The sequence below is a fragment of the Propithecus coquereli genome, unplaced genomic scaffold (assembly GCF_000956105.1).
Source record: "Propithecus coquereli isolate 6110/MARCELLA unplaced genomic scaffold, Pcoq_1.0 Scaffold14, whole genome shotgun sequence".
NCBI classification, from domain to species: domain Eukaryota; kingdom Metazoa; phylum Chordata; class Mammalia; order Primates; family Indriidae; genus Propithecus; species Propithecus coquereli.
In genome coordinates, this window is record NW_012138302.1 from 14,498,382 (window position 1) to 14,521,967 (window position 23,586).

The window sequence follows — 23,586 nt, forward strand, 5'->3', positions numbered from 1 at the left end:
CAGCATTGGGGTGACTGACAGTTTCGGCCTCTAACCCAGGCGAGTCCAAATCACTGCATCATCAGATCCAGGCTGAAGCCAATGCTGACCTGCAGGCCCCAGGCCTCAGCATGCTTGGGTTGCCCTGCTGAAAGCAACTTTGTGTCTATAAAGCAGTAACTAAAAAATTCCAATGGCAGTGCCTGCTCCAGTGCCTTCCAACAGGGCAGGCGTAGGCCCTGGATCCCCTGCCATCACATTGATGTAAGAGAACAGTTAGGATCACTTCTCAGTGATCTTCCTGCTACCTGTCCTAGGAGCTAGAAGGATGCTTGGACACCCCCGCCCACAGGCAAGTCAAGAAGTAGGTCAGCTTGTTCTCCTGGGTACCAGCCCCTTACCTTGGAATCCTTCACTCCACATTCCCTCCCCTTTCTGCACCTGTACTGGGAGTACCCATCTCTCTTCACCTGACTCATTCTTGCCCTTTAAGATGCAGTTGAGGCCCTGACTCCTGCAGGAGGCTTTCTCTGACTACTCCCACAGCCTGTCTACCTCTCTCTGTTCTAGTACCAATCCTGTGGGACTTTTTCTGTCTCTTCTACTAGATTCCATGCTTCTCATAGGCAAAGCTGGGGACTGTTAGGTTCTGAATCCAGTTGAGACACAGGATGTGTTTTCAAGAAACAAATAAAACCAAAGAAAGAGACCCAGGACCCTAAAACAGCAAAATGGGATCAAGTTCTGTTTTGTTTTTTGTTTTTTTTTTAAACCATGTCCCTCTGCAAAGACCATGCAAAGAGCTAGAGAACGGAAACTAAAAGAAATATTTACATTTTATGTGTCTGCAGGAGATTTCCTTAAAAGGTCTCTACTGCTTAAAAGAATAATAGTAATAATAAAGAAAGTAAAGAAGTCCACTAGCCTTGCCCAGTCCTCTCACTTGATAAGAAAGGTAAAGGAAGGGGGAGGGTAGAATAGGAAGGGCCTTGCCTAAGCAAGTGCACAGTCAAGGCCAGCAACAGGCCATGAACCCAGGCCCCCCAATGCCCCTACCCAGGCTCCTGCCCAACACTGCCTTCAGTAAGAATTAAAGAAAGAATAAACCTTGCACAAGCATTTCTAATGCTCGTTTTATTTCAACAGTCAACCGTCCCCAGAGAAAAAACTGCTGATGTCACAGGTGATTCAGAAGCACCATTCTATTTATTCCCTGGAAACGGCATCAATGCTTAGAACAGCCTACCTTTTTAAAGTTGGCAATCGCTATAAAAACATCAAATAGTCAAACTTTAATAGATTTTTTAAAACCAGAAATGATGCCCATAATGGCTTAAACATTATGGAGGTATATGCAGCCCCAGCGGTCAGGATGCTTGCTGGTAAAACACCCTGGAGAAGGGGTGAGGGGCAGTGGCCAGGAAGATGGTGGGAGACACAGCAGCAAGGCAGGACGCTGCAGAACCTGCTGTCAACGTCCCTGGCCTTGGCTGCTTGCTCTAGCCACCTGGATGGGCTAGAAGCTTGATGTCTGTGATGCCCCAGCCCCTGGGACCAGGCAAAGGCAGCAGAAGGTTGAAATAGATGGTGCCGCCTGTCCTGGAGCGGGGCCTGAAGAAATCAAAGACCACCTCTGGGGCTCAGTCCGATAAACGGCAGTGCAACCCAGCACCAGTTAAATTCATTCCTAAATGGGAGCTTCCTCCAGCCCCCCCACTCCTCAGAGCCCTGGACCTCCCCTATAATATCTTCCTCCACACTCCTCCTTTAACCGCACAGGACTGAGAGAACCTTAGAAGTCACCCTCCTTCCTCCTATCTTGAACTGGGAATCTGCTGCCATCCATACCTATCAACATCCTTCTCCCTAAACATCACGCATACAGACAAGAAAATCATTGCTGTCACCTCCCGCCCCTTGACATCCCACTCTGCTGGCCTGGAGGGGCAGGCCCTGGGGCCTAGTCGGACTGCTCCTGAGATGATGGCTGGCTGGGCTCACCCAGCACCTCCGCATCCTGGTCATCTGTGAAGGACAAAGAAGGCAGCTGGATTTAGAAAGAGGGAAAATTATCCGTTTGCAGATGCAGATTTTCTATAAGGCTGTCTCATTATTCCCAGTCCCTATGGAGAATGAATTTAATTTGCTAGGTATCAGGAGACTGGAATCCTAGCCCTGGCCACATGATACAGACTCAAGTTCCAGCTCCAGCTCTGCTCCTCACAAGCTGGGTGGCATTAAGTAAGATACTCCACAGCTCAGAACCTCAGCTTCCACTTCTGTAAACCAAGACAATGCCCACCTTGCATCGGCAGCATGGAGAGTGATGAAGCAGTCAGTGATAGCCTACCTTGACTAATGCCTTCATTGCTTCAGGTTCTTTTTAATCATCAGAATAACCTCATGAGGTAGGGACCATTATTAGTCCACTTTTACACATGCTGCAGCTAAGGCAGCAGACCCCTCACAGGGAGTGAATTAGCTTGCCCAGGTTACACAGCTGCTAAGTGCTAGAGCCAGGACTCATATACAGGCCACCCAGCACCAGGGCCAGCAGCTTCAAGCCACACTGTACCACCTCTCCAGCTACTGGGCCTAGGCATCACACACACAGCAAGTGTGCAAAAGGCCTCAGTTTCCGCTTCAGTAAAATGAGGATGAATGACATCACCTGACTCACCTAGTGCCTAAGATGGTTCTCACAGTCATTTTAAAGACCTGGTTGAGTTTGCCAGCCCTTTCCAAATCACAGGAGCCTCAGGGGAAGATTGAAAGGAAAAAACTTCCTAGAGCTTTTAAAGCTGCAAGGGCCCTCAAAGGAAAACCCAAAGCATTTTCACATCCAGAACTTCATTCGACCATCACGGTAACCCTGTAAGGGGGCCATTTTACATTTGAAAAGACTGAGGCCTGAATGCCCAAGCTCACTCAGTGTACCAGTGGCAGAGCTTGTAAAGGACAGAGTCTCTATCTCCTGGTCTGGTTTTCTCTGAGTGGCCTGGGGCAGAGGAACAACCCCACCAGCGCCAAACTGGCTCCGGACTACTACTCCAGGCTCAGCATCTGCTGTGGCCCCACCCCAGCCAAAGAGGCCTGGCACCTCCAGTCTTTCGAACAAACCATATGCGTGCCATCCTCCAAACCTTTGCCCACGGTGCTGACATGGTGAGGAAATAAGCATTAGATTGGAGTCAGACAGAGAACTCTGCTCAACTCCCAGCTCTGCCATTGGCATCTACGGGAACCTCTTGGGGCCTCAGTTTCCTCACCTGGAATCCCATTCCCACCTCCCTTGCTTGCTTATGGGGACTGAGGGGCTTAAGAAAGAACTTATTCCAGGGCCCAGCACATTTTAAATTCTATGTCCCTTCTCTCCATATCTACTTCAGATTAGGCCCCCCTTCCTCCAGAAAGTCTTCCTGGCTCTCCTGGGGACTAGAAGACTGGTGCTCACTTACCAGTGTTCTCCTTGTCTGTATCAGACAGGATGGTCAGCGAGAAAGATGGTGGAGGTGGTGGAGGTGGCGGCGGTGGGAGTACGTGGAGTGCAGAGAGGAAGCCTGGCGGAAGAAACTGGGGCTGCAGCGGTGTTGGTGGGGGTGGGGGCGGGGGTGGAGCTGGGAGCGGGGGCGGTGGGTAGTAGCTTGGCCGGAAGTCTCCCACTGGTTCGGACACCTGCAGTGCACATGAGGCAGAGAGATAGAGAGGGGAGACAGTTAGCCAGATGAGCTGATCAAATATGGCTCTTGTTCCCTTGAATGGGGGATTCCCCATGGGGTAGATTCACTTCTGTGGCCCCAAACACCTAGGCACAGGGCACTTGGAATGGAGCCTTCAGCAAACACCTTCCAAATGGTTGAAGGCAAGAAGGAATACAGGCACTCTCAGATAAGCCTGGGAAGAGCTGAACAGCAACACTGAGCCCTTCTGTATATGCCAGTAGTATTATGATCAGATCCTTATAACCCTAGGGGGTGGGTGCTATTACTATCCTCACTGCAATGATGAAAAACAGGTTCAGTGAGATGAAGCTACAGGCCCAGAGCACCAGAGCTGCTAAGTGACTAAGGTAGAATCCCAAGTCTGTGTGACTCCACCGGCCACTAGCTGACTCCTGCTCGGCACTACTTTGTGCTGGGGAAGGATCTGAATGCATCCCAACCCCATAAAGTCCCCTTGTCTGGCATGTGTAGTGACAAGCTCAAGTGTCAGGGGGCCTTTGGGAGAAAAAGTCAGCAACCTGGGTGTAGCGCAGCTGTTACTGTGGCAAGGAAAGCTGGAGGACTTCAGGCAAATGGCCTCACTGACCCAACCCTTCTGTTTCCGTTCCTTCTTCAGTAGATAGACGCTAACCTCACACCACAATAGCACAAGGCCCAATGAAAGGCTCTGGAAGGGGGATGACTACAGAACTCAGAGCTTAATTGGGAAAGACAGGAATGTTATAAGAAATAATAATGAATTTTGGATGTAATTCCTCTTATTTACTTCTCTAGATACTTCAGAGCAGCACTTCCCAAGCTGCTCCCTGGTGTCCTACAAGATACTTCTAAGTGTTCTTTTTTGTTTTTTTTTAAGACTAGTCAAGTGCAGTATTGAGAAGGGGGAAAGTAGTAGAACAAGGAGTTCAATCTGTAACTGACTGTGAACAATCAAGTGAGATAACTCACTACCTTCAGACCAACCCTAAGTGTTCTTAAAAGTGCTCTTAGTCAAGTCAGTTTGAGAAACCCCACACTGGAGGATCACACATGAGCATATTAAAGGCTCTGGGCAGTCTGCAAAAATCTCCTTTGATTAATCTAGCATTTCCTAACTCTATTTGACCACAAGGAAGGGAAGAAAGCCCACTTTTAAGTACCTACTATGTGCTAGACCCTGTGCTAGGCATTTTACATGTATCACACCTTATTTATCACTTATCAGCAACCTTGTGAGATAGGCTCTCCCACCCTATTTTACAGACTAAAAACTTGAGTGGGGGCCTCAGAGGTCAGCTAACTTCCCCAGGTCACATGGCTAGGAAACAATGGAGGTAGGATTGGACCCTAGGTCTGTCCAAATCCAAGGCTGTGCTATTCTGGGAAGAGAAGAACAGAGGAAACAAAGCAGCAGAAGGTGGGGCAGGGACAGGAAGAGGAAGACGTTTCTGGGGAGCATCTCCAGGCCTGGGCAGGGGGCAGCAGGACAGGGATGAAAGTAATCCATAGGCTCTTGGGTTTGAAATAGCCTCACAAATAAATGCCTGATCCTCTCTCTCCAGACATGAGGGGGTGGAAGCGGGGATTATTAGTGCTTTAATTCTAAGCTGCTCCGCCAAGTCTCTCCCTGGATCACAGCTCCTGCCTGGGGCCTGTGGTGGCAGCTCGGGCCCAGATAAACCAACTGAGATCACACTCTTAATAAAGGCCGTCTGGCAGGCCTGTCAATCAGAGCCCTGCTGTGGACGCCAGGCTCTAGGCTTCTGTGTGAGCAGACGGAGTGTGCTCCACTTGGCCAGAGCCTCTCTCTTTATGTGGAGGCTAGAGGTGCCTTGCTCTCCCTGGGCTGCCACAGGGTGGCCAAAGGCAGCACCCATAGATGTCAGGCAGTGCAGTGGTGATGACGCATTTTGGCTGTGCGTGTTCTGCCTCTGTGTGAGACACACGTGGGCAACAGGAAGTGCTTGGGCCGGAGTCAGGTGACCGAGATCCATGTCCTGGCTCCATCACCAACCAGCTGTGTAATCTGAATCTCAGTCCCTCATTCTCCAGTTCTGAGGCCTTGGACAAAACCTTTTCTCAGGCTTTTTGCTCGACTCTACAATGGGGTAATATCATATACCTTGAAGGTTCACATAGGGTCTGGAGGCACCCTGGAAATTATCAAGGCCAGTGGCTTTCAAACTTTCTTCCCTTGAGTCAATGGAAATTGATTTATAAGTACAACTTACGGTATCTAAAACAGACAGAAGAGATGCTGATGCTCCTGGGGCTGAGTAGGACCTAGTAGCCCATGTGCCCAACCTGCCCAGGCACAGCTGGAACTCCAACAAATGGATCCACACTGTGGCAAATGACTTTCGTTATGTAAATAACAAGCTTTCATCTTTCTTCCTAATCCCATTCCATATTAAATGAAGTCTGCTCTCTCCTCACCCCTCTCTACCCTCCACCTAAGGGAAACATGTCTATAGAAACATGGCTTTTAGCTCTGAGGGAGGAAGAAAAGGTAGTGGTGGTCCCTATTTCCATGAACCTGCTCCAGCCTACAGGGCCGAAGTCAGGACTCCCAGCCTCTCACTGTCCTGCAGTCCTGACGGCCCTCAGAGGTTGCCAAAAGGTAGAGGGCTTGTAACTATCCTAGTCTGGAAAGGGCTGGTAACCAAGCCACAAAACGTAGCCACTCCTCCCTCATACTCCACACAACAGGGTGACCTTTTTCTCACACTTGGCATTCAAAACTCCAGGCTTAAAGAGAACACCAGTTAGTAACTGACCATTAATCTTATAAAAGAGTTAAATTCCATTATTTAAACAAATATTTCCTAAGGTGACAGGTGTTCAGGGAAAGGTTTCTATATTTTTCATGACTCAGCTCAAATGCCGCCACCAGCTCCTGAAAGCCCTCTGCAATCTCAAGTGGGCTATACCTATGGGCAGGGAACCAACATCTGGTCCTGGCTCTGCCCTGAACTCGGTGGCCCTAGGAAACTGATAGTCACACTCGGGTGCCCAGCAAAATAAAGGGCTCTTCTAGCATCAGCATCCCATGAGTAAAGGCTAGTGTTTAGCCCCAGGCTCCCAGAGCCTTTTAGTCTACAACCCCGAAAAGCACATGCCACAGCCCAGGCCGAGCGGTGCAGACTTGTCTACATGTGTGCACTTCCAGCAAGACACACGCTACCCGGTCAATGCTGCATCCCTCCTACCTGCGTTCAGCTCCTACCTGGAGCTGGCACAGAGTGGGCACACCATTTATGACAACTGGCTTCCTGGGACTGAGTATCCATAAAGGCAGCAAGGATGGGACAAGAAGGAACCTGGAAAGGAGTGAGGGATGGGACTCACCAAGCCTCCTCCATGGTAGTGGCTGCAGGACACATGCCGGAAGCCCGGCTGCAGGGGGATCCCCGGGGCTGGGGGTGCATCCTGGTAGCCCAGTGGGAACGGGCGGTAGGGATGCATCGGGTACAGCTTGGAAGGCTCTCTCTCCAGGTACTCAGACCCTATCACACGATTCGAGTTGATGCTCAGTGGGGGCCCTAAAGAAGGCAAGCAATTGGGGAAATGTTAGAGCTGGGAAAAAGAGCGTCACACAGGACTGTCAAGGGTGGCAGCATAACAAACACATTATCCATTTACAAAGAACTCCCCCAGCCATTACGTGTTGACCTCACTGCTTTTTAATCCTTCAGCCACGTCCCACTGCTCTTAGAAAAATTCTCAGCACAGCCACGCACCCCAGTGGGGCTGGTTCCTGCCACAACCTCATCCTGCCCTCTAACCTAACCGCCTCTTGCTTACGGTCCAGCCCAAGGCCTTTGCAGATGCTGTTTGCTGCACTGGAAGGCTTTCTCTCCTCACCCCACCTGGCCTCCTGAGGTCCTCAGTGCTCAGCTACACCTCTTCCTTCAGGCCACAGCTGAAGCATCAATTATTAGAGCTCTGTACACGGATTCATGTGGTTCTTTGATCAACCTCGTCCCTCCCACAAGGACAAGATCCCCACCTCTTCATCCCATGTCTGGCACATTGTATTTAATAAGCGCTTAGCGTCTGTTCATTTGCTCAGAGAGGGAACAAAGAAAGGCGCCCTGTGCTCCTGGAAAGGGAGCTTTCTCCCAGGGTTGCTGTTTCAGGTCTGTCTTCCCCATCGGACACCCAGTTTCCTGGGGACCTAGATTTTCCTAGAAAGTCCAGAAGGCAGAAATGACCGTCAGAGACCCGCAGGCCAGTTCCCGAAGCACAGGGAAGGGAAAGACTGCCACCAAAAGGAGGAGCGTGCCCAAGGGTGGGAGGTGAGCAGCCCCCGGCCTCCCGACTCAGACGCGTGCCCTTTCTACCACACTGCCGTAGGGAAAACACCAAGAAAACACCTCCGCACCCAAAAAAGCCATTTTTTAACACCATTAACTGCCACGTGAGTTGCAGTTAACTCACGCTAGTTTTGAGGCCCGGGGCCTCCTCAAGTGTGAGTAACTCACACGTCTCTTCACCTTGGGAGCCACGTGAATTATTTCAAGTTGCGCACAACGCACAGATGGAAAACAATTAAAAATAACAAAGTTTTCATTAAATTAGAAAGGATCATTTTGTTTTCGAAGTTTGTATTCTATTTTCGTAATAAAACATTGTGGCGCCAAGGAAAATTTTTCTAGTGTGGCAGTGTGTTAAAAGCCTCAAATGTACATATGACTTAAAATTGTACTTCAATACTGAAAGCAGTAAGACATAAAGTACAATGTAATTTATGGAAAAGGTGAGGGGAGAAAAAAGAAGCTGACCAACCGTTCTCTCGTGGGGAGTGGAGAAGCCGTTCGTGTCCCGTCCACAAAAAGGGTGGGAAGGGATGCGCAAGCGCACTGGGCCAGCGCACGGCTGAGGGGAGGAGCCTCCAGACTGTGGCAAGGGAAGGAAAAATGCGCAGGCGCAGTCATAGTTGAGCCAGCCCACCAGCAGGGACATTTTGGAGGCGGAGCCTCCAGCCCAAGAAAAGAGCGGGAAAGAGGTGCGCAAGCGCAGTAAGACTGGTCTCCCTAGGGCGTCCTCGTGGAGGCGCCATTGCCAAGCCGACTGGGGGCCATTTTTTTCTTGCAAGCTGGAAAGGCAAAACTGCGGCTAAATGTTGAAAGCCCTCTGTATCACCCATTCCTTTCTTTCTATCTTTTTTCCTTTTTGCAAAAAGTCACCCAAACCAAAGGTTTCTCGAGGCAGTTTCCGTTACCTCTGGAAAACATTTCCCACCCAACCCTCTACCCCGGAGGCCCATGCGGGAAGGCCGGGCCGCCAGCGGGAGGGCTGCAGCCCAGAGCCTGGGAATCTTACCGAAGTCGGCGAAAGGCGGGCTGGGCATGGGCAGCAGCGGCCTGGGCAGCTCCAGTCGGCCATTGCCTGCGGCCTCCGCCCCAAGCTGGAGCCGCACAGGGTAGGGCATCGCCAGAGCAGCTCGCTCGCTCGGCCCCACGTGGCCACGACCCCCCAGAACTGGCCGGAAGGCACTCGGGCCGGGGCTCGGGCCCCGCGGAGGCCTCTCGGCGCCTCCTGAAGCGGCCAGCGGAGGCAGCGGGCGGAGGCTTGCGCCTGGGCCAGCGGCCACGGCCCCAGAGGCCAGCTCCAGCCCCTGCGCGCCCAGGGCCACCTTCTCCTCCTCCTCGGGGGCCTGCCTCTTGAGCATCATCTTCTGCTCAGCCATGATCTTCTGGCGCTCGGTAATCAGGTAGCACTTCTCACAGAGGCACTGCTTCCAGTGGCACTTGCCCGCATGGCCCCTGACCGGCACCAGGAAGCCATGGTTCCGGCACCTCGAGCACTTGGGGGTGCGCAGCATCTTGTCGGCCAGCTTGGCAGAGTCTGCCTTCATAGCACAACCGCCACCTCTGGGAACTGCAGAGCGAGTGGAGCCGGGATGAGCTGTGTCCCACAAGTCCTTGGTGCTGGGGACTTGGATACACTTGTAACAAATAAGCTCTCGGCGCGTCCCAGGAACTGCAGCAAGACTTTTGCATTTTCCCTCCCTTTTTTTGGGTGCAAAATTTGGAGTTTCTGTGCCTTGGGTAATTAAGTGCAAGAAATTGAATTGAATAAATTCTTCATGGGATGACATTGCATGTGTGTCATCTGGGTTATTTGAAGTATTAGGCATTTAATTTTCCAAACTCTCTATTCCCGCCACCCAGTGACATACTTTGTAAATTCAAAAAAGGCGGAGTGATATTCAGTGGCCCACAGATTTAAAGCGCCAGAGGAATGTAGCTCTCAGTAAACCAATTCCAGTAGAAAGGCACTGTAAGACACAAACCGTGTTTCTCCTCCCCCAAGCTGCTGCTTCTGCTGAATTTCATTTCTCTCCCCTGCGGAGAAGCAGCCAGTCACAGTGATGCTTCTAGAATATTCTCAAAAGCTCAGTGCAGCGCGTGCTGATTGCTCAAGGGTGTGCCTATACAGGAATTCCCATTTCTTAAAGAGTCTTATTGGTACAGAAATGCATTTCTGGCAGATAGCCTATTGCTGTTGATGCCTTCCAAAGTAAAGCATATTTAAAATGTTTTAAAGTAAAATAGAGTTAGGATATTCTAGCACTAGCTTGAATCATTGCTTAACTTTGCCATGAATTTAGTTATCCCTGTAAAGCAACCCAAATCTTGGGACAGCTGAAAAGCTAGCACAAACTTCATAGTTTACCCAAGGTCATTAAATTAATTCAAATTCTTTTTTGATAGAAATTTGTGACACCTTGAGGTCTTTTCTTTTATTAAAGTGCTTTTTTTAAAATGTGTCTGCTGTTTCTGTTTGTCTGTGAATTCTTTTTTTTTTTTTTTTTGAGGTCCAAAACAATGAGCCAGTAACACCTATGCTAAAAAGCTTATAATTGTAGGATGTCATATTTAAGGAGGTAGTGATGGTTAATACCTGGCTAGAACATGTGCACTTTTTATTGCCCTTTCTTTGAAATTCTCTTTCTGGTGGTAAAATGGTAGAAGGGCCTGGTGTCCACCTTGATTTTACTGAGTCTCTGATGCATCTGTGCTTTATATTGTCACTGGTTGCCTTGGAATAGGAAATGGTTGCCATCCTAAGGCTCATTAGACACTGGAAAGCTTGTAAAGTCTTTTTCTGCTTAAAAAAATATACATATTTCTCAACTTAATAAGAAGGCAAAAGTATATATTTCCTGTATGATTTGGCTCTTCAGGAACACTGGTATCTTTGCATCCATTTAAAGAGGTCCAGGTTTGTCTCTGCTTTGTTCTAACAACCTCTATATTAAGTTTTTATTTTAAAAATATGGTTGCTTAGATAAAGGACAGACAAGCCCTTTTTCTGACTCTACCTAATTCCAAATGTATAGTTTTTTCACTGACCTTGTCATTTGAAAATTATATGTAAAAAATCATAGTTTCAATACTGCTGTCAGAAAATCTGGGGCATACACTGTATTGTTTCATGATACTCCAAACTGTGTGGTCATTTTCTGCGTTATCAAATTTAAATTTGAACATCAGGTGACATTGGATAATAAGGCCTAAAAAAGAAAACTACTCATTTATATTTCATGCTTGACCACCCAAGATCTCTTCATTTTCTCATTAATGATTTAAAGGAACATCCTATTCAAAGCAAGCTATTCGAGTTAACATATTTAGCCTTGTTAACTACAAAATGCTTCCACATTCATTTGATAGCTTTGGGGCAAAATACACCCAATTTGCATAGTGCTTTGAGAACACTAATAAACAACCATATATCTTTTTAATCAGTAGTCACATTATAAGATGTAAAAACCCCAAGGTTTATACAGTAAACAAATCTAAAAAGAAAAAGACTAGTTTATTTCTCCATTTCCCCCAAAGTCTTAATTTGTGTAGGTGAATTTCAACAGAGCTTTATTTCTCTCTTGGAAATTCAGGCAAATTGATAGTTTTGTTTTATTTAGGTTGATGGCTGATTACTTCTCAGGCTGCTGCTGTTTTAAAAACACATACACATTTCTTTAAATTGTTGTTTAAAAAGATGGTGACATGATATAAAAGTAGAAAACAGGAAGTCAAAAAAGGATAGGAGCAGTAAGTACACAGTGGTCCGCTTCCTTCCCCACACCTAAACCTTAGGACATTTATGTTTAAGAAAATCTGCATCATCAAAGGCAATAATTTATAAATACCAGGTTATAGTTGCTGGGGAATCACCAGTTTGACTAATTAAACACAAAGGGGCTATTTGGTGGTCATACCTAATTCCCAACTTCAGAGATGGCCCTTTTTCTCTCAGGGCCTCAAGTTTCCTAATGCCTCTTCTATTTGGTTGATATGATTGCTATTGGTACTGTTTAATTCATATTCATTTTATGCAGTGCAGAGGGGTATCATTTATAATCATTAAATATTGCATGCACTAGAATGTTTCCTTATTGGTAGCACACAAGAGTAAGGAAGGCCTTTCTTGCCTATAGCTTCTTTCCCCCAACAACTATAACCCAGATATCTGCTTTCTTCCCCTCTTCAGGCTCTCTCTAATGAGCAATGAAAATTTTATTGAAGATTTCATAGAGAAGGTAGAGGGGAAGATTTACATGACACATCCTTTAGCAGGTGCTTTAAAATCCTGCTTTAGCATTTCTGTTCTCTCAAGATCGTTCTCTGCTGTGCCACACCCACTGGAGAGAAACTGGTCTGTTCTCCACCCTCCCCACCCCAAAACCCAGCCTCTCCAGTTTCTCTCTCCTTTCTTGGTTTTTTCTTAGCCTCTGTAAGGGCGGTGGTTATCTTATTTTCCTGTATGTCTAGCACAAAATTGACATTCAGTAAGTACTTGTTGAATGTATGAATGAATCCTGCCTCCCTCTCCTGCTAATGTCAAAGCTATCTCCTCCCTAATTGGCTTCAGCAACTTTCCCCAAACATCATACAAGTGCTCAGCAAAACAGCCCACAGTGATCATGGCCACTCTTCTGATCAGCAGAATTGGGGGATCAACTTTGGTTCCCTGAACTCACCCCTGACCCCTAATGGTCAATAATAGTAATAATAATAATAATAATAATAATAGCTAGCACTTACTAAGTGTTTATATGTGCCAGGAACTCTTAAGTCCTTTACATGTATTAATTCATATAATTCTCACAAAAACTCTCCAAGGTAGGTACTGTTACTATCGCCCCCATTTTACACATGAAGAACTGAAGCCAAAGAAGTTAATAACTCCCGAAGGTTTCACAGCCATTAAGTGGTAGAGCCATGATTCAAAACCAGGAAATCTATCCTCAGAGTCTATGTTCTTAACCATATATTTGCTAACCCAAATATTTCTTCTAAACCAAACAGTGCTCTCCCCAAGAAAGCTTTGGTGATGAATAGAAATGTTTATCTTAATATATACCTCATTACAGGGGGGGCAAAAGGGGGTGAACGTGGGAGTAAGCTGGGGAATATTCCTAATATGCCCTGGTTAGCTGCTTTCCTTTACCTATGGCCAATATTTACTGAGTGCCAACTATGTGCTAAGCATAAGGCATATGGAAGTAAATAAAAAGACAGGATCCTTTTCTTTAAGCATATATTCTAGCCAGCAACCCAGAGAGTAAACAAATAATTCCAGTGTGATGAAAGTCAGGGAGAGACCCAGGATGTTACGGGATCCTAACCTGGCTTGAGAAACCAAGGAAGACTTCCTTGAGGGGCTGATTGCTAAGCAGATGCCCAAAGGGTGAGTAGCCAGGTACAGAAGCCATAGAGGTGTGGCCTATATGCTAATTACTTATTGCAGTGTGGGTTTGGTACAGCAAGGCTGGGAGACTGGTAAGAGATGAGGTGGAGAGATAAGTAGCAGCCAGGTTGTGGAAGGAGTCCTTGGGGGAAATTGTGTAAGTCACTATCTAAGACCAAGGAGAGGAAATGACATGGCAGAGCCAGGCCAAACTATTATTCTTTCAGAAAGCAGAACAATAAGTAATTAGGACTCGCATAGGTATTGCAAGATTGAAATGGAATAGAGTAGGGTTTTCTTTGGGGTGGTCATTCCAGGTGGGGCACACATTGGCGGCTAGGCATGGACCCAAACCAGCACTGTGCTGGACAGGGGTGTTCCTCCTAAACCTGGAATGCTGTTGACAGATTCATCTGACCTCTCCTAGGAGTCTTAAAGAGGTGAGGCGCAAAGCAGCGATGGAAGACAAAGGAGGGAGAGAAAAGAAGAGCAAGATGCAATCAAACAGACTGAAAGCTGTTACAGAGGTTGTACAGGCAAAGACTGGAACGAACAAGTCATGGAGCAGCTGAAAAGTACACCATCTGGGCACAGAGGGCATGCTCAAAGTGCTACTGTTAGCTGAGTTAGACCCAATAGTACTTACTTTTGTTTTGTTTGTACTTGCCAATTTGATGAAAGAAATTATTTTTACACACAGAAACTTTCATAGTATGTATATGTAGCTGATTGCATGTATTTTTGATGATACTATCAAATTTCCATAAATTTAGAGAAATTTTTGTTCTGCAAAGATGAAAGGCTCATAACTCTATAAAATACATTGCTAACAGGGAATAATATAACCTTTAGTATCTCTGTCCTTTGGTAGAATGTAAATTAAGTTTAACACAACAGGCATGAGTTGAATGCCTACTAAATACAGGGCACTGTTCCCTAGTAAAATCAGAGTCAAAAAGAGCAAAGGAAGAAAGAAAATTAAATTTAATCTTCCTTTTCTGTGTATGGTCCTTGTCTAGTTTCCTGGAACGGTCAATTCCATTTATCAAAAAACAAACAAACAAAAAAACAAAAAACCCAGACATTATGGTTATGAATTATGCTTCTATGAGAATGACAAGCTGATATCAAGAATTTAACTTTTAGGCCGGGCGTGGTGGCTCACGTCTATAATCCTAGCACTCTGGAAGGCTGAGGCGGGAGGATTGCTTGACCTCAGGAGTTCAAGACCAGCCTGAGCAAGAGCAAGACCCCATCTCTACTAAAAATAGAAAAATTAGCCTGGTGTCCTGGTGGGCCCCTGTAGTCCCAGCTCCTTGGGAGGCTGCAGCAGGAGGATCGCTTGAGCCCAGGAGTTGGAGGTTGTAGTGAGCTACGATGATGCCACTGAATTCTGCTCAGGGTGACAGAGTGAGACTCTGTCTCAACAACAACAATAAAAAAGAATTTAACTTTAAAGAGACCTTTTTTAAAATTTTATGTCAGAGTCAGTACAAATTCAGTCCATTTTATAACTGAAAACAGATGGCAAGAAATACTACTCTAAAGACATGCAGACTGGGTGAGAACCTGATCATTAGCGATTAGTTATGTTACCTTCGCCAAATCACTTAACTTCTTTGAGCCTCAGTTGCAGCAGTAGTATTTGTATAATGTGTTGCAAATCTCAAAGTATGCCACATTGATCTCATTTAGGGATATTAATATTTAATGGATGCTTACAGTTTTTGCAGGTGTGGCCTCATTTAAACCACAGAACAACATCTATAAGGGAGATACTTTCATTGTGCCCGTTTGACAAATGATAGCACTGAAGCTTAGAGTTAAGGAATGTCTTATCCAAGGTATATAGGAAATGACAGAAGATATATGAATAACCTCCAAGTCTGAACTACGCTATATTGCCATCATTTGGTTATTTCATTTACTTTAACTATAAGGTGGGATCTCTGACTCTTGCAGGATTAATAAGATAATGCATTTAAAACACCCAGCACAGTGAATGATATCTGGCACATGGTTAGCATGCATTACGTGGTATCAAGAAGGAAGGAGGGGCAAAGGGAAGAGAGATGAGAAGGAAGTAGTATCTCTGACTTAACTGGGGCCACCTCCAGTCACAAGATTTGACTCACCTACACAATGGCATCAGGGTCTCCAAGCATAGATTAAACTCAAGCTGTCTAGTACAGTAGTTATTACCCTCTGTGGCTATAGAAGTGTGGCCACAATTAAGATGTGCTGAAAGTATAAAAAGCACATCAGATTTCAAAGACATAGTATAAAAAAGAATGCAAAATATCTCAACAATTTTATATAGACTACATATTGAAATAGTATTTTGGATATATTGAGTTAAATAACATTTTTTAATGTGGCTTTTTACTTTTTTAATATGGCTACTAGAAAATTTCATATTACATATATATTCTTGTGTTATATTTCTATTGGGCAGAACTACATGAGAGATTTGTCTGCTCAGTTCTCCTCTACTTCCAAAGACTGGGATTTCAACAGCAGCTCAAATTGAGGTGTTACATCATCTTCATGTGGAGTATACCACATTCATACATCCCTTCACGTTGGTGAGATGTTAACCTTCACTAACATGAATCTCTACTCTTTGCCATGTAGGGCCTTTCTAATGGGATCAAAACAGTCTCATGCTTTAGAATTGAAAATATCTATCTATTAGAATACTGTCAATTAGAAAAGTCTAATTAAACTCTAGTTTGCATTTTAAATCTTCAAAGGTATTAATGTTATTTTTATGGGAATATTTTCATTTATCTTGTTAGGTATAAATCGCCAGTACAATACTGTGTAACCTAGAAAAGAAAGAAAGGTGTCATCATTTACTAAGGTTACAGCATTCGTGTGATATGTAATCCATCAGATCTGCCTAAGAGCTCAACCAGAGGGCACAGGTCAATTATGTACATGCTGCTTGATAAATGGAGTCCCTCTGACAATTAATATTATTAAGAACTCTGGAAATTTAATTTTAAAAATATTTGATTAATGCCCTTCTTCTTTCCCCGAGCCTACCCCAGGAAAATAATTACTACCACTAGAAGCACTAATGTTGCTTTGCACAAATAATTCCTTAAACAAAAAACAGCATGAAGATTTGTTATGAACAGTTTTTTCCTAAGTATAGAGATTATTACCTCCCACAACATTTTCTTTAAACATGGTTAAACTTACTTAGTTTAATCAGTTTGAGGATTGTTGCTTTTTCCTCTTTAATTTGCCAGATAAATCAGAAATATTTATTTTAAGAGACAGTTTAAGGAACTCTGTAATTCCCAATCTGTCAGAGTTTTACAAATAAATCTCAGTTGAATGTCTATCGTCGTTTCCAATCTGGTCAAGAAAAAAGAATAAAAAAGTATACAATTCATCAGAATAATTAGGTGATTGGGGTTGAATAATTCTAAGAATAAACATTTGATCCCCTGGCACCTCATAAACCTCCTGGAGTGAGGAGGATTATAAATTAATGTACAAGATGTAAAATGGTCCAGATACACCCTTAACATCATTGTGAGCATGTGGGACACATTTAGATAAGTTAAAACCAACTGTGGGTTTAGAGTTTGGCCATATTTCATCAGTGGCTTACTAAAGCTTTATTTCTTTGGTGTGAGGATGGGGGTGGTCCCAGGAGGTGAGTTGAAACAATGGAATAATGGCAACAGTGCCCTCTGCTGCCTGCTGGCCACCTCCCTTCACTGATGGGAATTTTTAGAGACATGGTGCCCCAGGGGATCATGAAACTCCTCTTAAATATAAGAAAGTCAGGAAGGAAAGAACTAACATTTATTGCAAGCATTGTGCTATCATTTAATAATATGAAGTTATTATAAATTCAGGAAAGAATATGATATATTTCATAAATGAAAAACTGAGGTTAAGAAAATTGGATAAACTCTACAAAAAGTCATAGCCAGAAGTGGATTTGCACCCAGGTAAGCCTAGCTCCAAAGCCTGTGCTTCTTATACTGCAGCACACTGTCAATGGCTAGAGGCCATGGGCATAGCTCAGACTCCTAAAAGTTTGGTGACCAACTGTCTTGATTTGCCTGGGACCGATAGGGTTTCAGAGACACTGGACTTTTAGTGCTAAAACCTTCCAGTTTAGTCCAGGGCAAACCACAATGATTTGGTCACCATAGCTGGAATTCAATTGAATAAAGCACTAGACTGAAAGGGTTAATTTGGAAAAGGAGGAAGGCTGCCTGGGTCTCTGTACTATTTCTTGCTTCGGCCTGGGCGGCTGGGCCACAGGTGAACAATCTCTGTCCTAGTTCTTTTATGCCTTGACACATCCTGGGGCATTGTCAAAGAAGTTCACATCTCATCCAGTTATGATTTCTTCAATTCCTGTCCCAAATCATCAAAGTCTGTAGGCATTTAGTTAACTGATTCATCCACTCGAGCAGAAAGGAAAGAGCAGAGACAGGCGTCACAGAAATATGCGTTCTGTGAGGATCAAGGAAGGCCAGAAAAGAGGGCTGAGCAGCAGAATGGACATTCACGGACTGCGTACAGGGCACTGAGCTAGTACATTCTGCACATTATCTCGCACGCGTGCACATTAGCTCTCCTGACTGTAACCCTAAAAGATAGTTATAATTAACCCAAATTACAGATTCAAAAAAGAAAAATAAGCTCAAGAAGAGGCTAAATAACTTGTCTAAGTTCATACAGCTAGAAAAAAGGTGGGGGCCGGATGCAGTGGCTATTGAGCCCCTCACCCAGCCCCGTCTCTACTGAAAATAGAAAAAAATTAGCTGGTGTGGTGGTGCTATAGTCCCAGCTATATGGGGGGCTGAGGCAGCAGGATCGCTTGAGCCAGGGAGGAATGGCACTCTAGCCCAGGCAATAGAGCAAGACTTTGTCTCGGAAAAAAGAAAAGAAGAAAAGGTGGAACTTAAAATTTGTTTCTTCCCAAAGCTCTGTGACTTTTTCCACTATATTATAGTATTAGACTGTGATATTGTGATACAATAACAAATATATATCTGGTCTTCATGGCACAAAGTCCCTAAAGCCCTTGTAATTTCCTGAGTAATAAGGGTGATAGGAACATTTTTTGGTATGATATTTGGCCTTAGTCTCCAGTTCCTGACAGGAGCTTCTAAGACCCTTGGAATCTCTCAAGTGCTAATAGTGTCTTTTTGTATGCTAATGAGATGATTGGTGGCTGGGGGCCCCCAAATAATCTCAGGATGGGGGACTGGTCACCAGGAAGACCAAGGCATCATTATAGGGTTGGAACTTTCAGTTCCCACCCCCACCTCCACGGAGAAGGTAGGGGCTGGAGATTGAGTCAGTCACCAGTGGCCAAGATTTAATCAATCACGCCTAAGTAATGACTCTCAGAGCGCATAGACTCTCCATGCCCCTTCCCCTCTTACCTTGTCCTATGCATCTCTTCCATTTGGCTGTCCCTGAGTGTACCTTTTATAATAAACCAGTAAATGTAAGGAAAGTGTTTTCCTGAGTTCTGTGAGCTATTCTAGCGCATTATTGGACTTGAGGAAGGTATTGTGGGAACCTCCAATTTATAGGCAGTAGGTCAGAAATGTGGGAGCCTTGGACTTGTGATTGGTGTCTGAATGGGGGCAATCTCATGGGACTGAGCCCTTAACCTGTGGGGTCTGACGCTAACTCCCAAGTAGTTAGTGTCAAAATTGGATTGAACCACTGGATACTCAGATAGTGTTTGGGGAGTTGCAGAATTGGTTGGTGGTATGGAAAAAACTCACACATTTGGTGTCAGAGGTGTTTTGAGTAGAAACAGCTTTGTAGTGATACATAGTAGTATTTAATAAATATTGAATTCCCTTTCCCATTAAGTTCCTCACATTAAATTTATTAATTTCAATGTCCTCCATATGCTTTAAAGCAAAACAATGTACCAAAAACGGTATTCTCCAAACTCGTGGAGTGAATATGGAGATTCACTATGGGGCTGAAGTCACCTGATTAAGTCTGTATGTTAAAGCTGAGAAAATAATTCAGGCAACTACTCCAGTTCATTCTCATTGATAAGTCATGTTGGGGTTGTGAAAACAATACCCCAGAATGAAGGCCTCAGAAGCAAAAGTTTTTGTCTGACCTTCTCCTGCCTTCCTGTCTCTCAGTTCCATTCTCTCCCAAGGCTAGCCATAGAAACTCGAACCCCTCTTCTCCAAGGTGGGTCATGGAAACCAGCACCCCTTTTTCCCAAAGCCAGCCATAAAACCTAAAAATATTTTTCTCTATGTTTCCCTCTGCCTTTCTGTGTAAAAACTGGCCATAAAGAAATTATCTGACCTACTTGTTTGTGGGTCATAAGACCCCCATTCCAGAGATGGTCCTGCCCCAAACCCAAAAGGAAGGAAGGCATGTTCAGAGAGGCCAAGAAGAATCTAGACAGGGTTTGCTGGACTTCCCTACTCTGTCTATTAGCATTAGATCACACCCTTTTTGTCCAATCATATTTCTACATGGCTGTTCATACTTTGTTAAATCCAAACATAAAAATGGACAATTTCCCCTGTATTTTTGGGTCTTCTGAAGGCAGTATATACATTAAATAAATTTATATACCTTTTTTTCCAAATAACCTGCCTTTGTGAGTTGATATTTCAGCAAACTTTCAGAGAGCCAAGGAGAACTCTCTCTCCTTGACTCCTACGGTGAGTTGGCCAATACCCACTGAATACTGGATAGAACACTGTACCATGAGATGAGAGGTAAACAAAGCAGCAATATTCTTACAATCTCATCAGAAGTATTTTCTATGAAGTTAAAAAAAAATGGCAATTTTTTCCAGGTAATATTACTGATGATTAAAAAAAAGGCAATTTTATGAGTCCAGATTAAATACAAATTAATCTCTGGTAAACTACTTAAACACTGTAGTTATCACAAAAACACAAGGGAGGTGAATTAATACAGGAAAGTTTTCTGGCAGACATGCTTTGTACCTGAGTCTGTAAGACGCCATTAATTGGCAGAGAAAAGTGTAAGGGCACACACAAAGACATGGACACAGGGACAAGGACATCTTGCATGGATATATTTTGTGTAATTAAGAGTAGAGGAACCATTAATGGACCTAAGTATTTGTGGCTGAAAATCAAATACCCTACATGCAAATTAAAATATCATGAGAAGGAAGTAAGCCAATATGATGTAGAGATCAAAGAATATCTCAGATACCTGAACAAATAAGGGTTTTGTTAGCAAAGAGGAATGGGCAATCGGCTTTAAGGTAGACATGTCTACCACTGCATATTTATAAAAAGGGGAAGATTATCTTGCACAATTGTTGTAGGATTAGAGATGTTTAAATTAGCTGGCAAAGAGTAGGTATTCAATGAAAGTTTGTTATTGTTTTATCTAAGTACTCTATGATTATATTTTAGAGCTTATGAAATTTCTGTTTGGGGATGAGATATTAGCTCTGCTTTGGTTATTATTAATAATTCAAAGTATGCCTGGCATATAATAGGCACTGAGTAAAAATCTGTTGAATGAATGAAGTAATACATTTTCACTCTTTTCTCATTAAGTATAACAAATACGAGAACAAAAAGTCTACATCTGGCTTTGTGGAAAGGAAAGGTCTACTTGATTTGAGTTAGCAGGAAAAACATAGCAAAAGTACAAGGATGATTTCAAGACAGAAATGTTGCCCAAGATCATATAACTACCAAAGAAATAAAAGTGGTGGTTGTGTGCTCTGTAATGGTGAAATCTTCTTAAAGGCTGCTTTCAGTTGTTACTGACTTTATAACTGGGTTTTAGTGAAGTTATTTGTTATAGTTTGGATATTTGACTCCTGATGACCTCATGTTGAAATTTGATCCCCAGTGTTGGAGGTGGGGTCTAATGAGAGGTGTTTGGGTCATGGGGGCTGATCCCTCATGAATGGCTTGGTGCTGTCCTCACAGCAGTGAGTCAATTATTGCTCTATTCGTTCTTGGGAGAGCTGGTTGTTAAAAAGAGCCTGGCATCTCCACCCTCTCTCGTTTCCTCTTTCTCCATGAGATCTCTAGCCGCTGCCCTTCACCTTCTGCCATGACTGGAAGCCACTTAAAGCCCTCATCAGAAGCAGGTATTGGCACCATACTTCTTGTATAGCCTGCAGAACCATGAGCCAAATAAACCTCTTTTCTTTTTAAATTACCCAGCCTCAGGTGTTCCTTTACAGCAATCAAATGGACTAAAACATTATTGATTCAAGAATTGTCCAAGAGGCCGGGCGCCTGTAATCCTAGCACTCTGGGAGGCCGAGGCGGGCAGATTGTTTGAGCTCAGGAGTTCGAAACCAGCCTGAGCAAGAGCGAGACCCCGTCTCTACCAAAAATTAGAAAGAAATTAATTGGACAACTAGAAATATATAGAAAAAATTAGCCGGGCATGGTGGTGCATGCCTGTAGTCCCAGCTACTCGGGAGGCTGAGGCAGTAGGATCACTTGAGCCCAGGAGTTTGAGGTTGCTGTGAGCTAGGATGACGCCACGGCACTCACACCTGGGCCACAGAGTGAGACTCTGTCTCAAAAAAAAAAAAAAAAAAAGAATTGTCCAAGAAAATTTTGTCCTGAAGATTACTTGATTGTCTTCTTCAACTTGTAGAAATACATTTTCTTTAACAATATTTTAATGACACAGAATAAGTATCTCATAGGATTTAGATTAATTGATTTAACGTCTCCTTTCACAAAGCAGACAGTGACCCCTGATAAAGGTTAAGAAAACGTCCAAGTTGTACCTTTAGGAAATAGAGGCCTAAGGGCTCATAAATGGTAGCCAATATTATCACTCCTGGCCCCCTTTACTCCTTGTTTTCTCTAAACTCCATTTGTGATAGAGTCCAGCATTTCCCAAAACATGCTCCATGAAAGCCTAGGTCTGTGAAATGCAAACAGGTATGATATTAAAAAGGGGATCTGAGGTCCAGGAAAATTGGGAAACCTTAAATTAACAAAGTTAAAGGTGTTTTTATCATAAAACTTTCCACTCTTTAATATGTTAATGTGTTCTGTGAATCTCCAAGAGCAAGCTCTAAGGCAGTGTTTCTCAACCTTTTATTCATCACAGGTCTTCCCTCCCCCAGAAACCTTTTTAGACTTTTCCTAATCACCCCCTTTCCCTCCACATCCCTCCCAAATTAAATGCTAAGCAGTAAGATTTTTGTGGGAAGGCTACAAACCCCTGTACTACGATTTTTTTTTTTTTTTTGGCCCCCTAAGAACCATTCCATCCCTTGGAGATGATATTACCATGGCTGAGAATGCATGTTCTTATGTGAAGCGCTTCCCAAACTTGTTTGACCACAGATCTTTTTCAAGTGGACCAATATTCCCAGGAACATACTTTTAAATTAGATGCCCTAATTTAGTCAGTGTGGGATACTTTTAAAACTTCATTGTTCTCTTATGACTCAAGGACAGTCATAAGAGACTCTCTTCTCTTTAATACTAAAATTCCTGGTAAAACACTACAATAAGGACAGGAGTTCAAAAAAGGACTTGTTGATTAAGAAAGCCTGTATCTGTCTCTGTTCTCCCCTCTGGCCATCATCCCTAGTTTTGGGTTAGAATTTTATACCAGCCAACTTTTTAAAAAATTGTGGCATAGCATACATAAAGTGTGTAATGTGCTCTAATCTGAAGTGTATAGCTTGATAAATTTTCACAGGTGTACACTGAAGGAAACCAGAATGTGCTACTTCAAAATATGTTTCTTTGACATAAATTTTTTTTGAGCTAAAGACAATTAAAAAGCAGATGCAGGCAGCTCTCTAGGACAGAGAATTACAAAGACAAAAAGTCTTTCTATCCTCCTCCCTTTCTGCCTAAAGACAGGATATAAATTCTTCTTTACAACCTTCATCTGTAGAGACAGTGCCAGAGGGATCTGAGCAGACTTTACTCCTTAGTTTCCCCATAAATTTACCTTCCCACATTTTCCCACCTCTAGGAACCTGGGTGGGACTGCTTTTTCTTTGTCTTGTCACTTCTCTAAAATGTAGTGTTCTTTGTTAGATATCCTATATAAGCCAAACTCCTAAGCCACTGCTTGGAGTTCCTTTTCTCCTGCATGATGTGCACTGCATGTGTTAATAAACTTGCTTGTTTTTCTCTTGTTAATCTGTCTTTTGTTGCAGGAGTCTTTCCCAACTACAAACTTATGAGGGTGCAAG

At 44.0% G+C, this 23,586-nt stretch overlaps 1 protein-coding gene across 1 annotated transcript; it reads right to left on the minus strand.

Moving 5' to 3' along the window:
- Window positions 1-1,939: 1,939 nt before the first annotated feature.
- On the minus strand, window positions 1,940-9,615 carry DMRTB1 (DMRT-like family B with proline-rich C-terminal, 1). The gene is made up of 4 exons (XM_012639420.1): window positions 9,006-9,615; window positions 7,029-7,222; window positions 3,438-3,654; window positions 1,940-2,004 (listed from the first exon to the last, which is right to left on the minus strand). Exons 1-4 carry the CDS (start codon window positions 9,538-9,540, stop codon window positions 1,940-1,942), a joined length of 1,011 nt encoding a protein of 336 aa, XP_012494874.1. The 5' UTR covers window positions 9,541-9,615.
- Window positions 9,616-23,586: the final 13,971 nt, after the last annotated feature.

What these genes read in the sequence shown, in the direction of transcription:
- DMRTB1 (XM_012639420.1), bottom strand. Translation starts at nt 9,540, where the DNA reads ATGAAGGCAGACTCTGCCAAGCTGGCCGACAAGATGCTGCGCACCCCC. An exon ending in CCCGCCTTTCGCCGACTTCG is followed by an intron (nt 7,223 to 9,005) that starts GTAAGATTCCCA and finishes TGCCTTCTTTAG; the next exon opens with GGCCCCCACTGAGCATCAAC. An exon ending in ACTACCATGGAGGAGGCTTG is followed by an intron (nt 3,655 to 7,028) that starts GTGAGTCCCATC and finishes TGTGCACTGCAG; the next exon opens with GTGTCCGAACCAGTGGGAGA.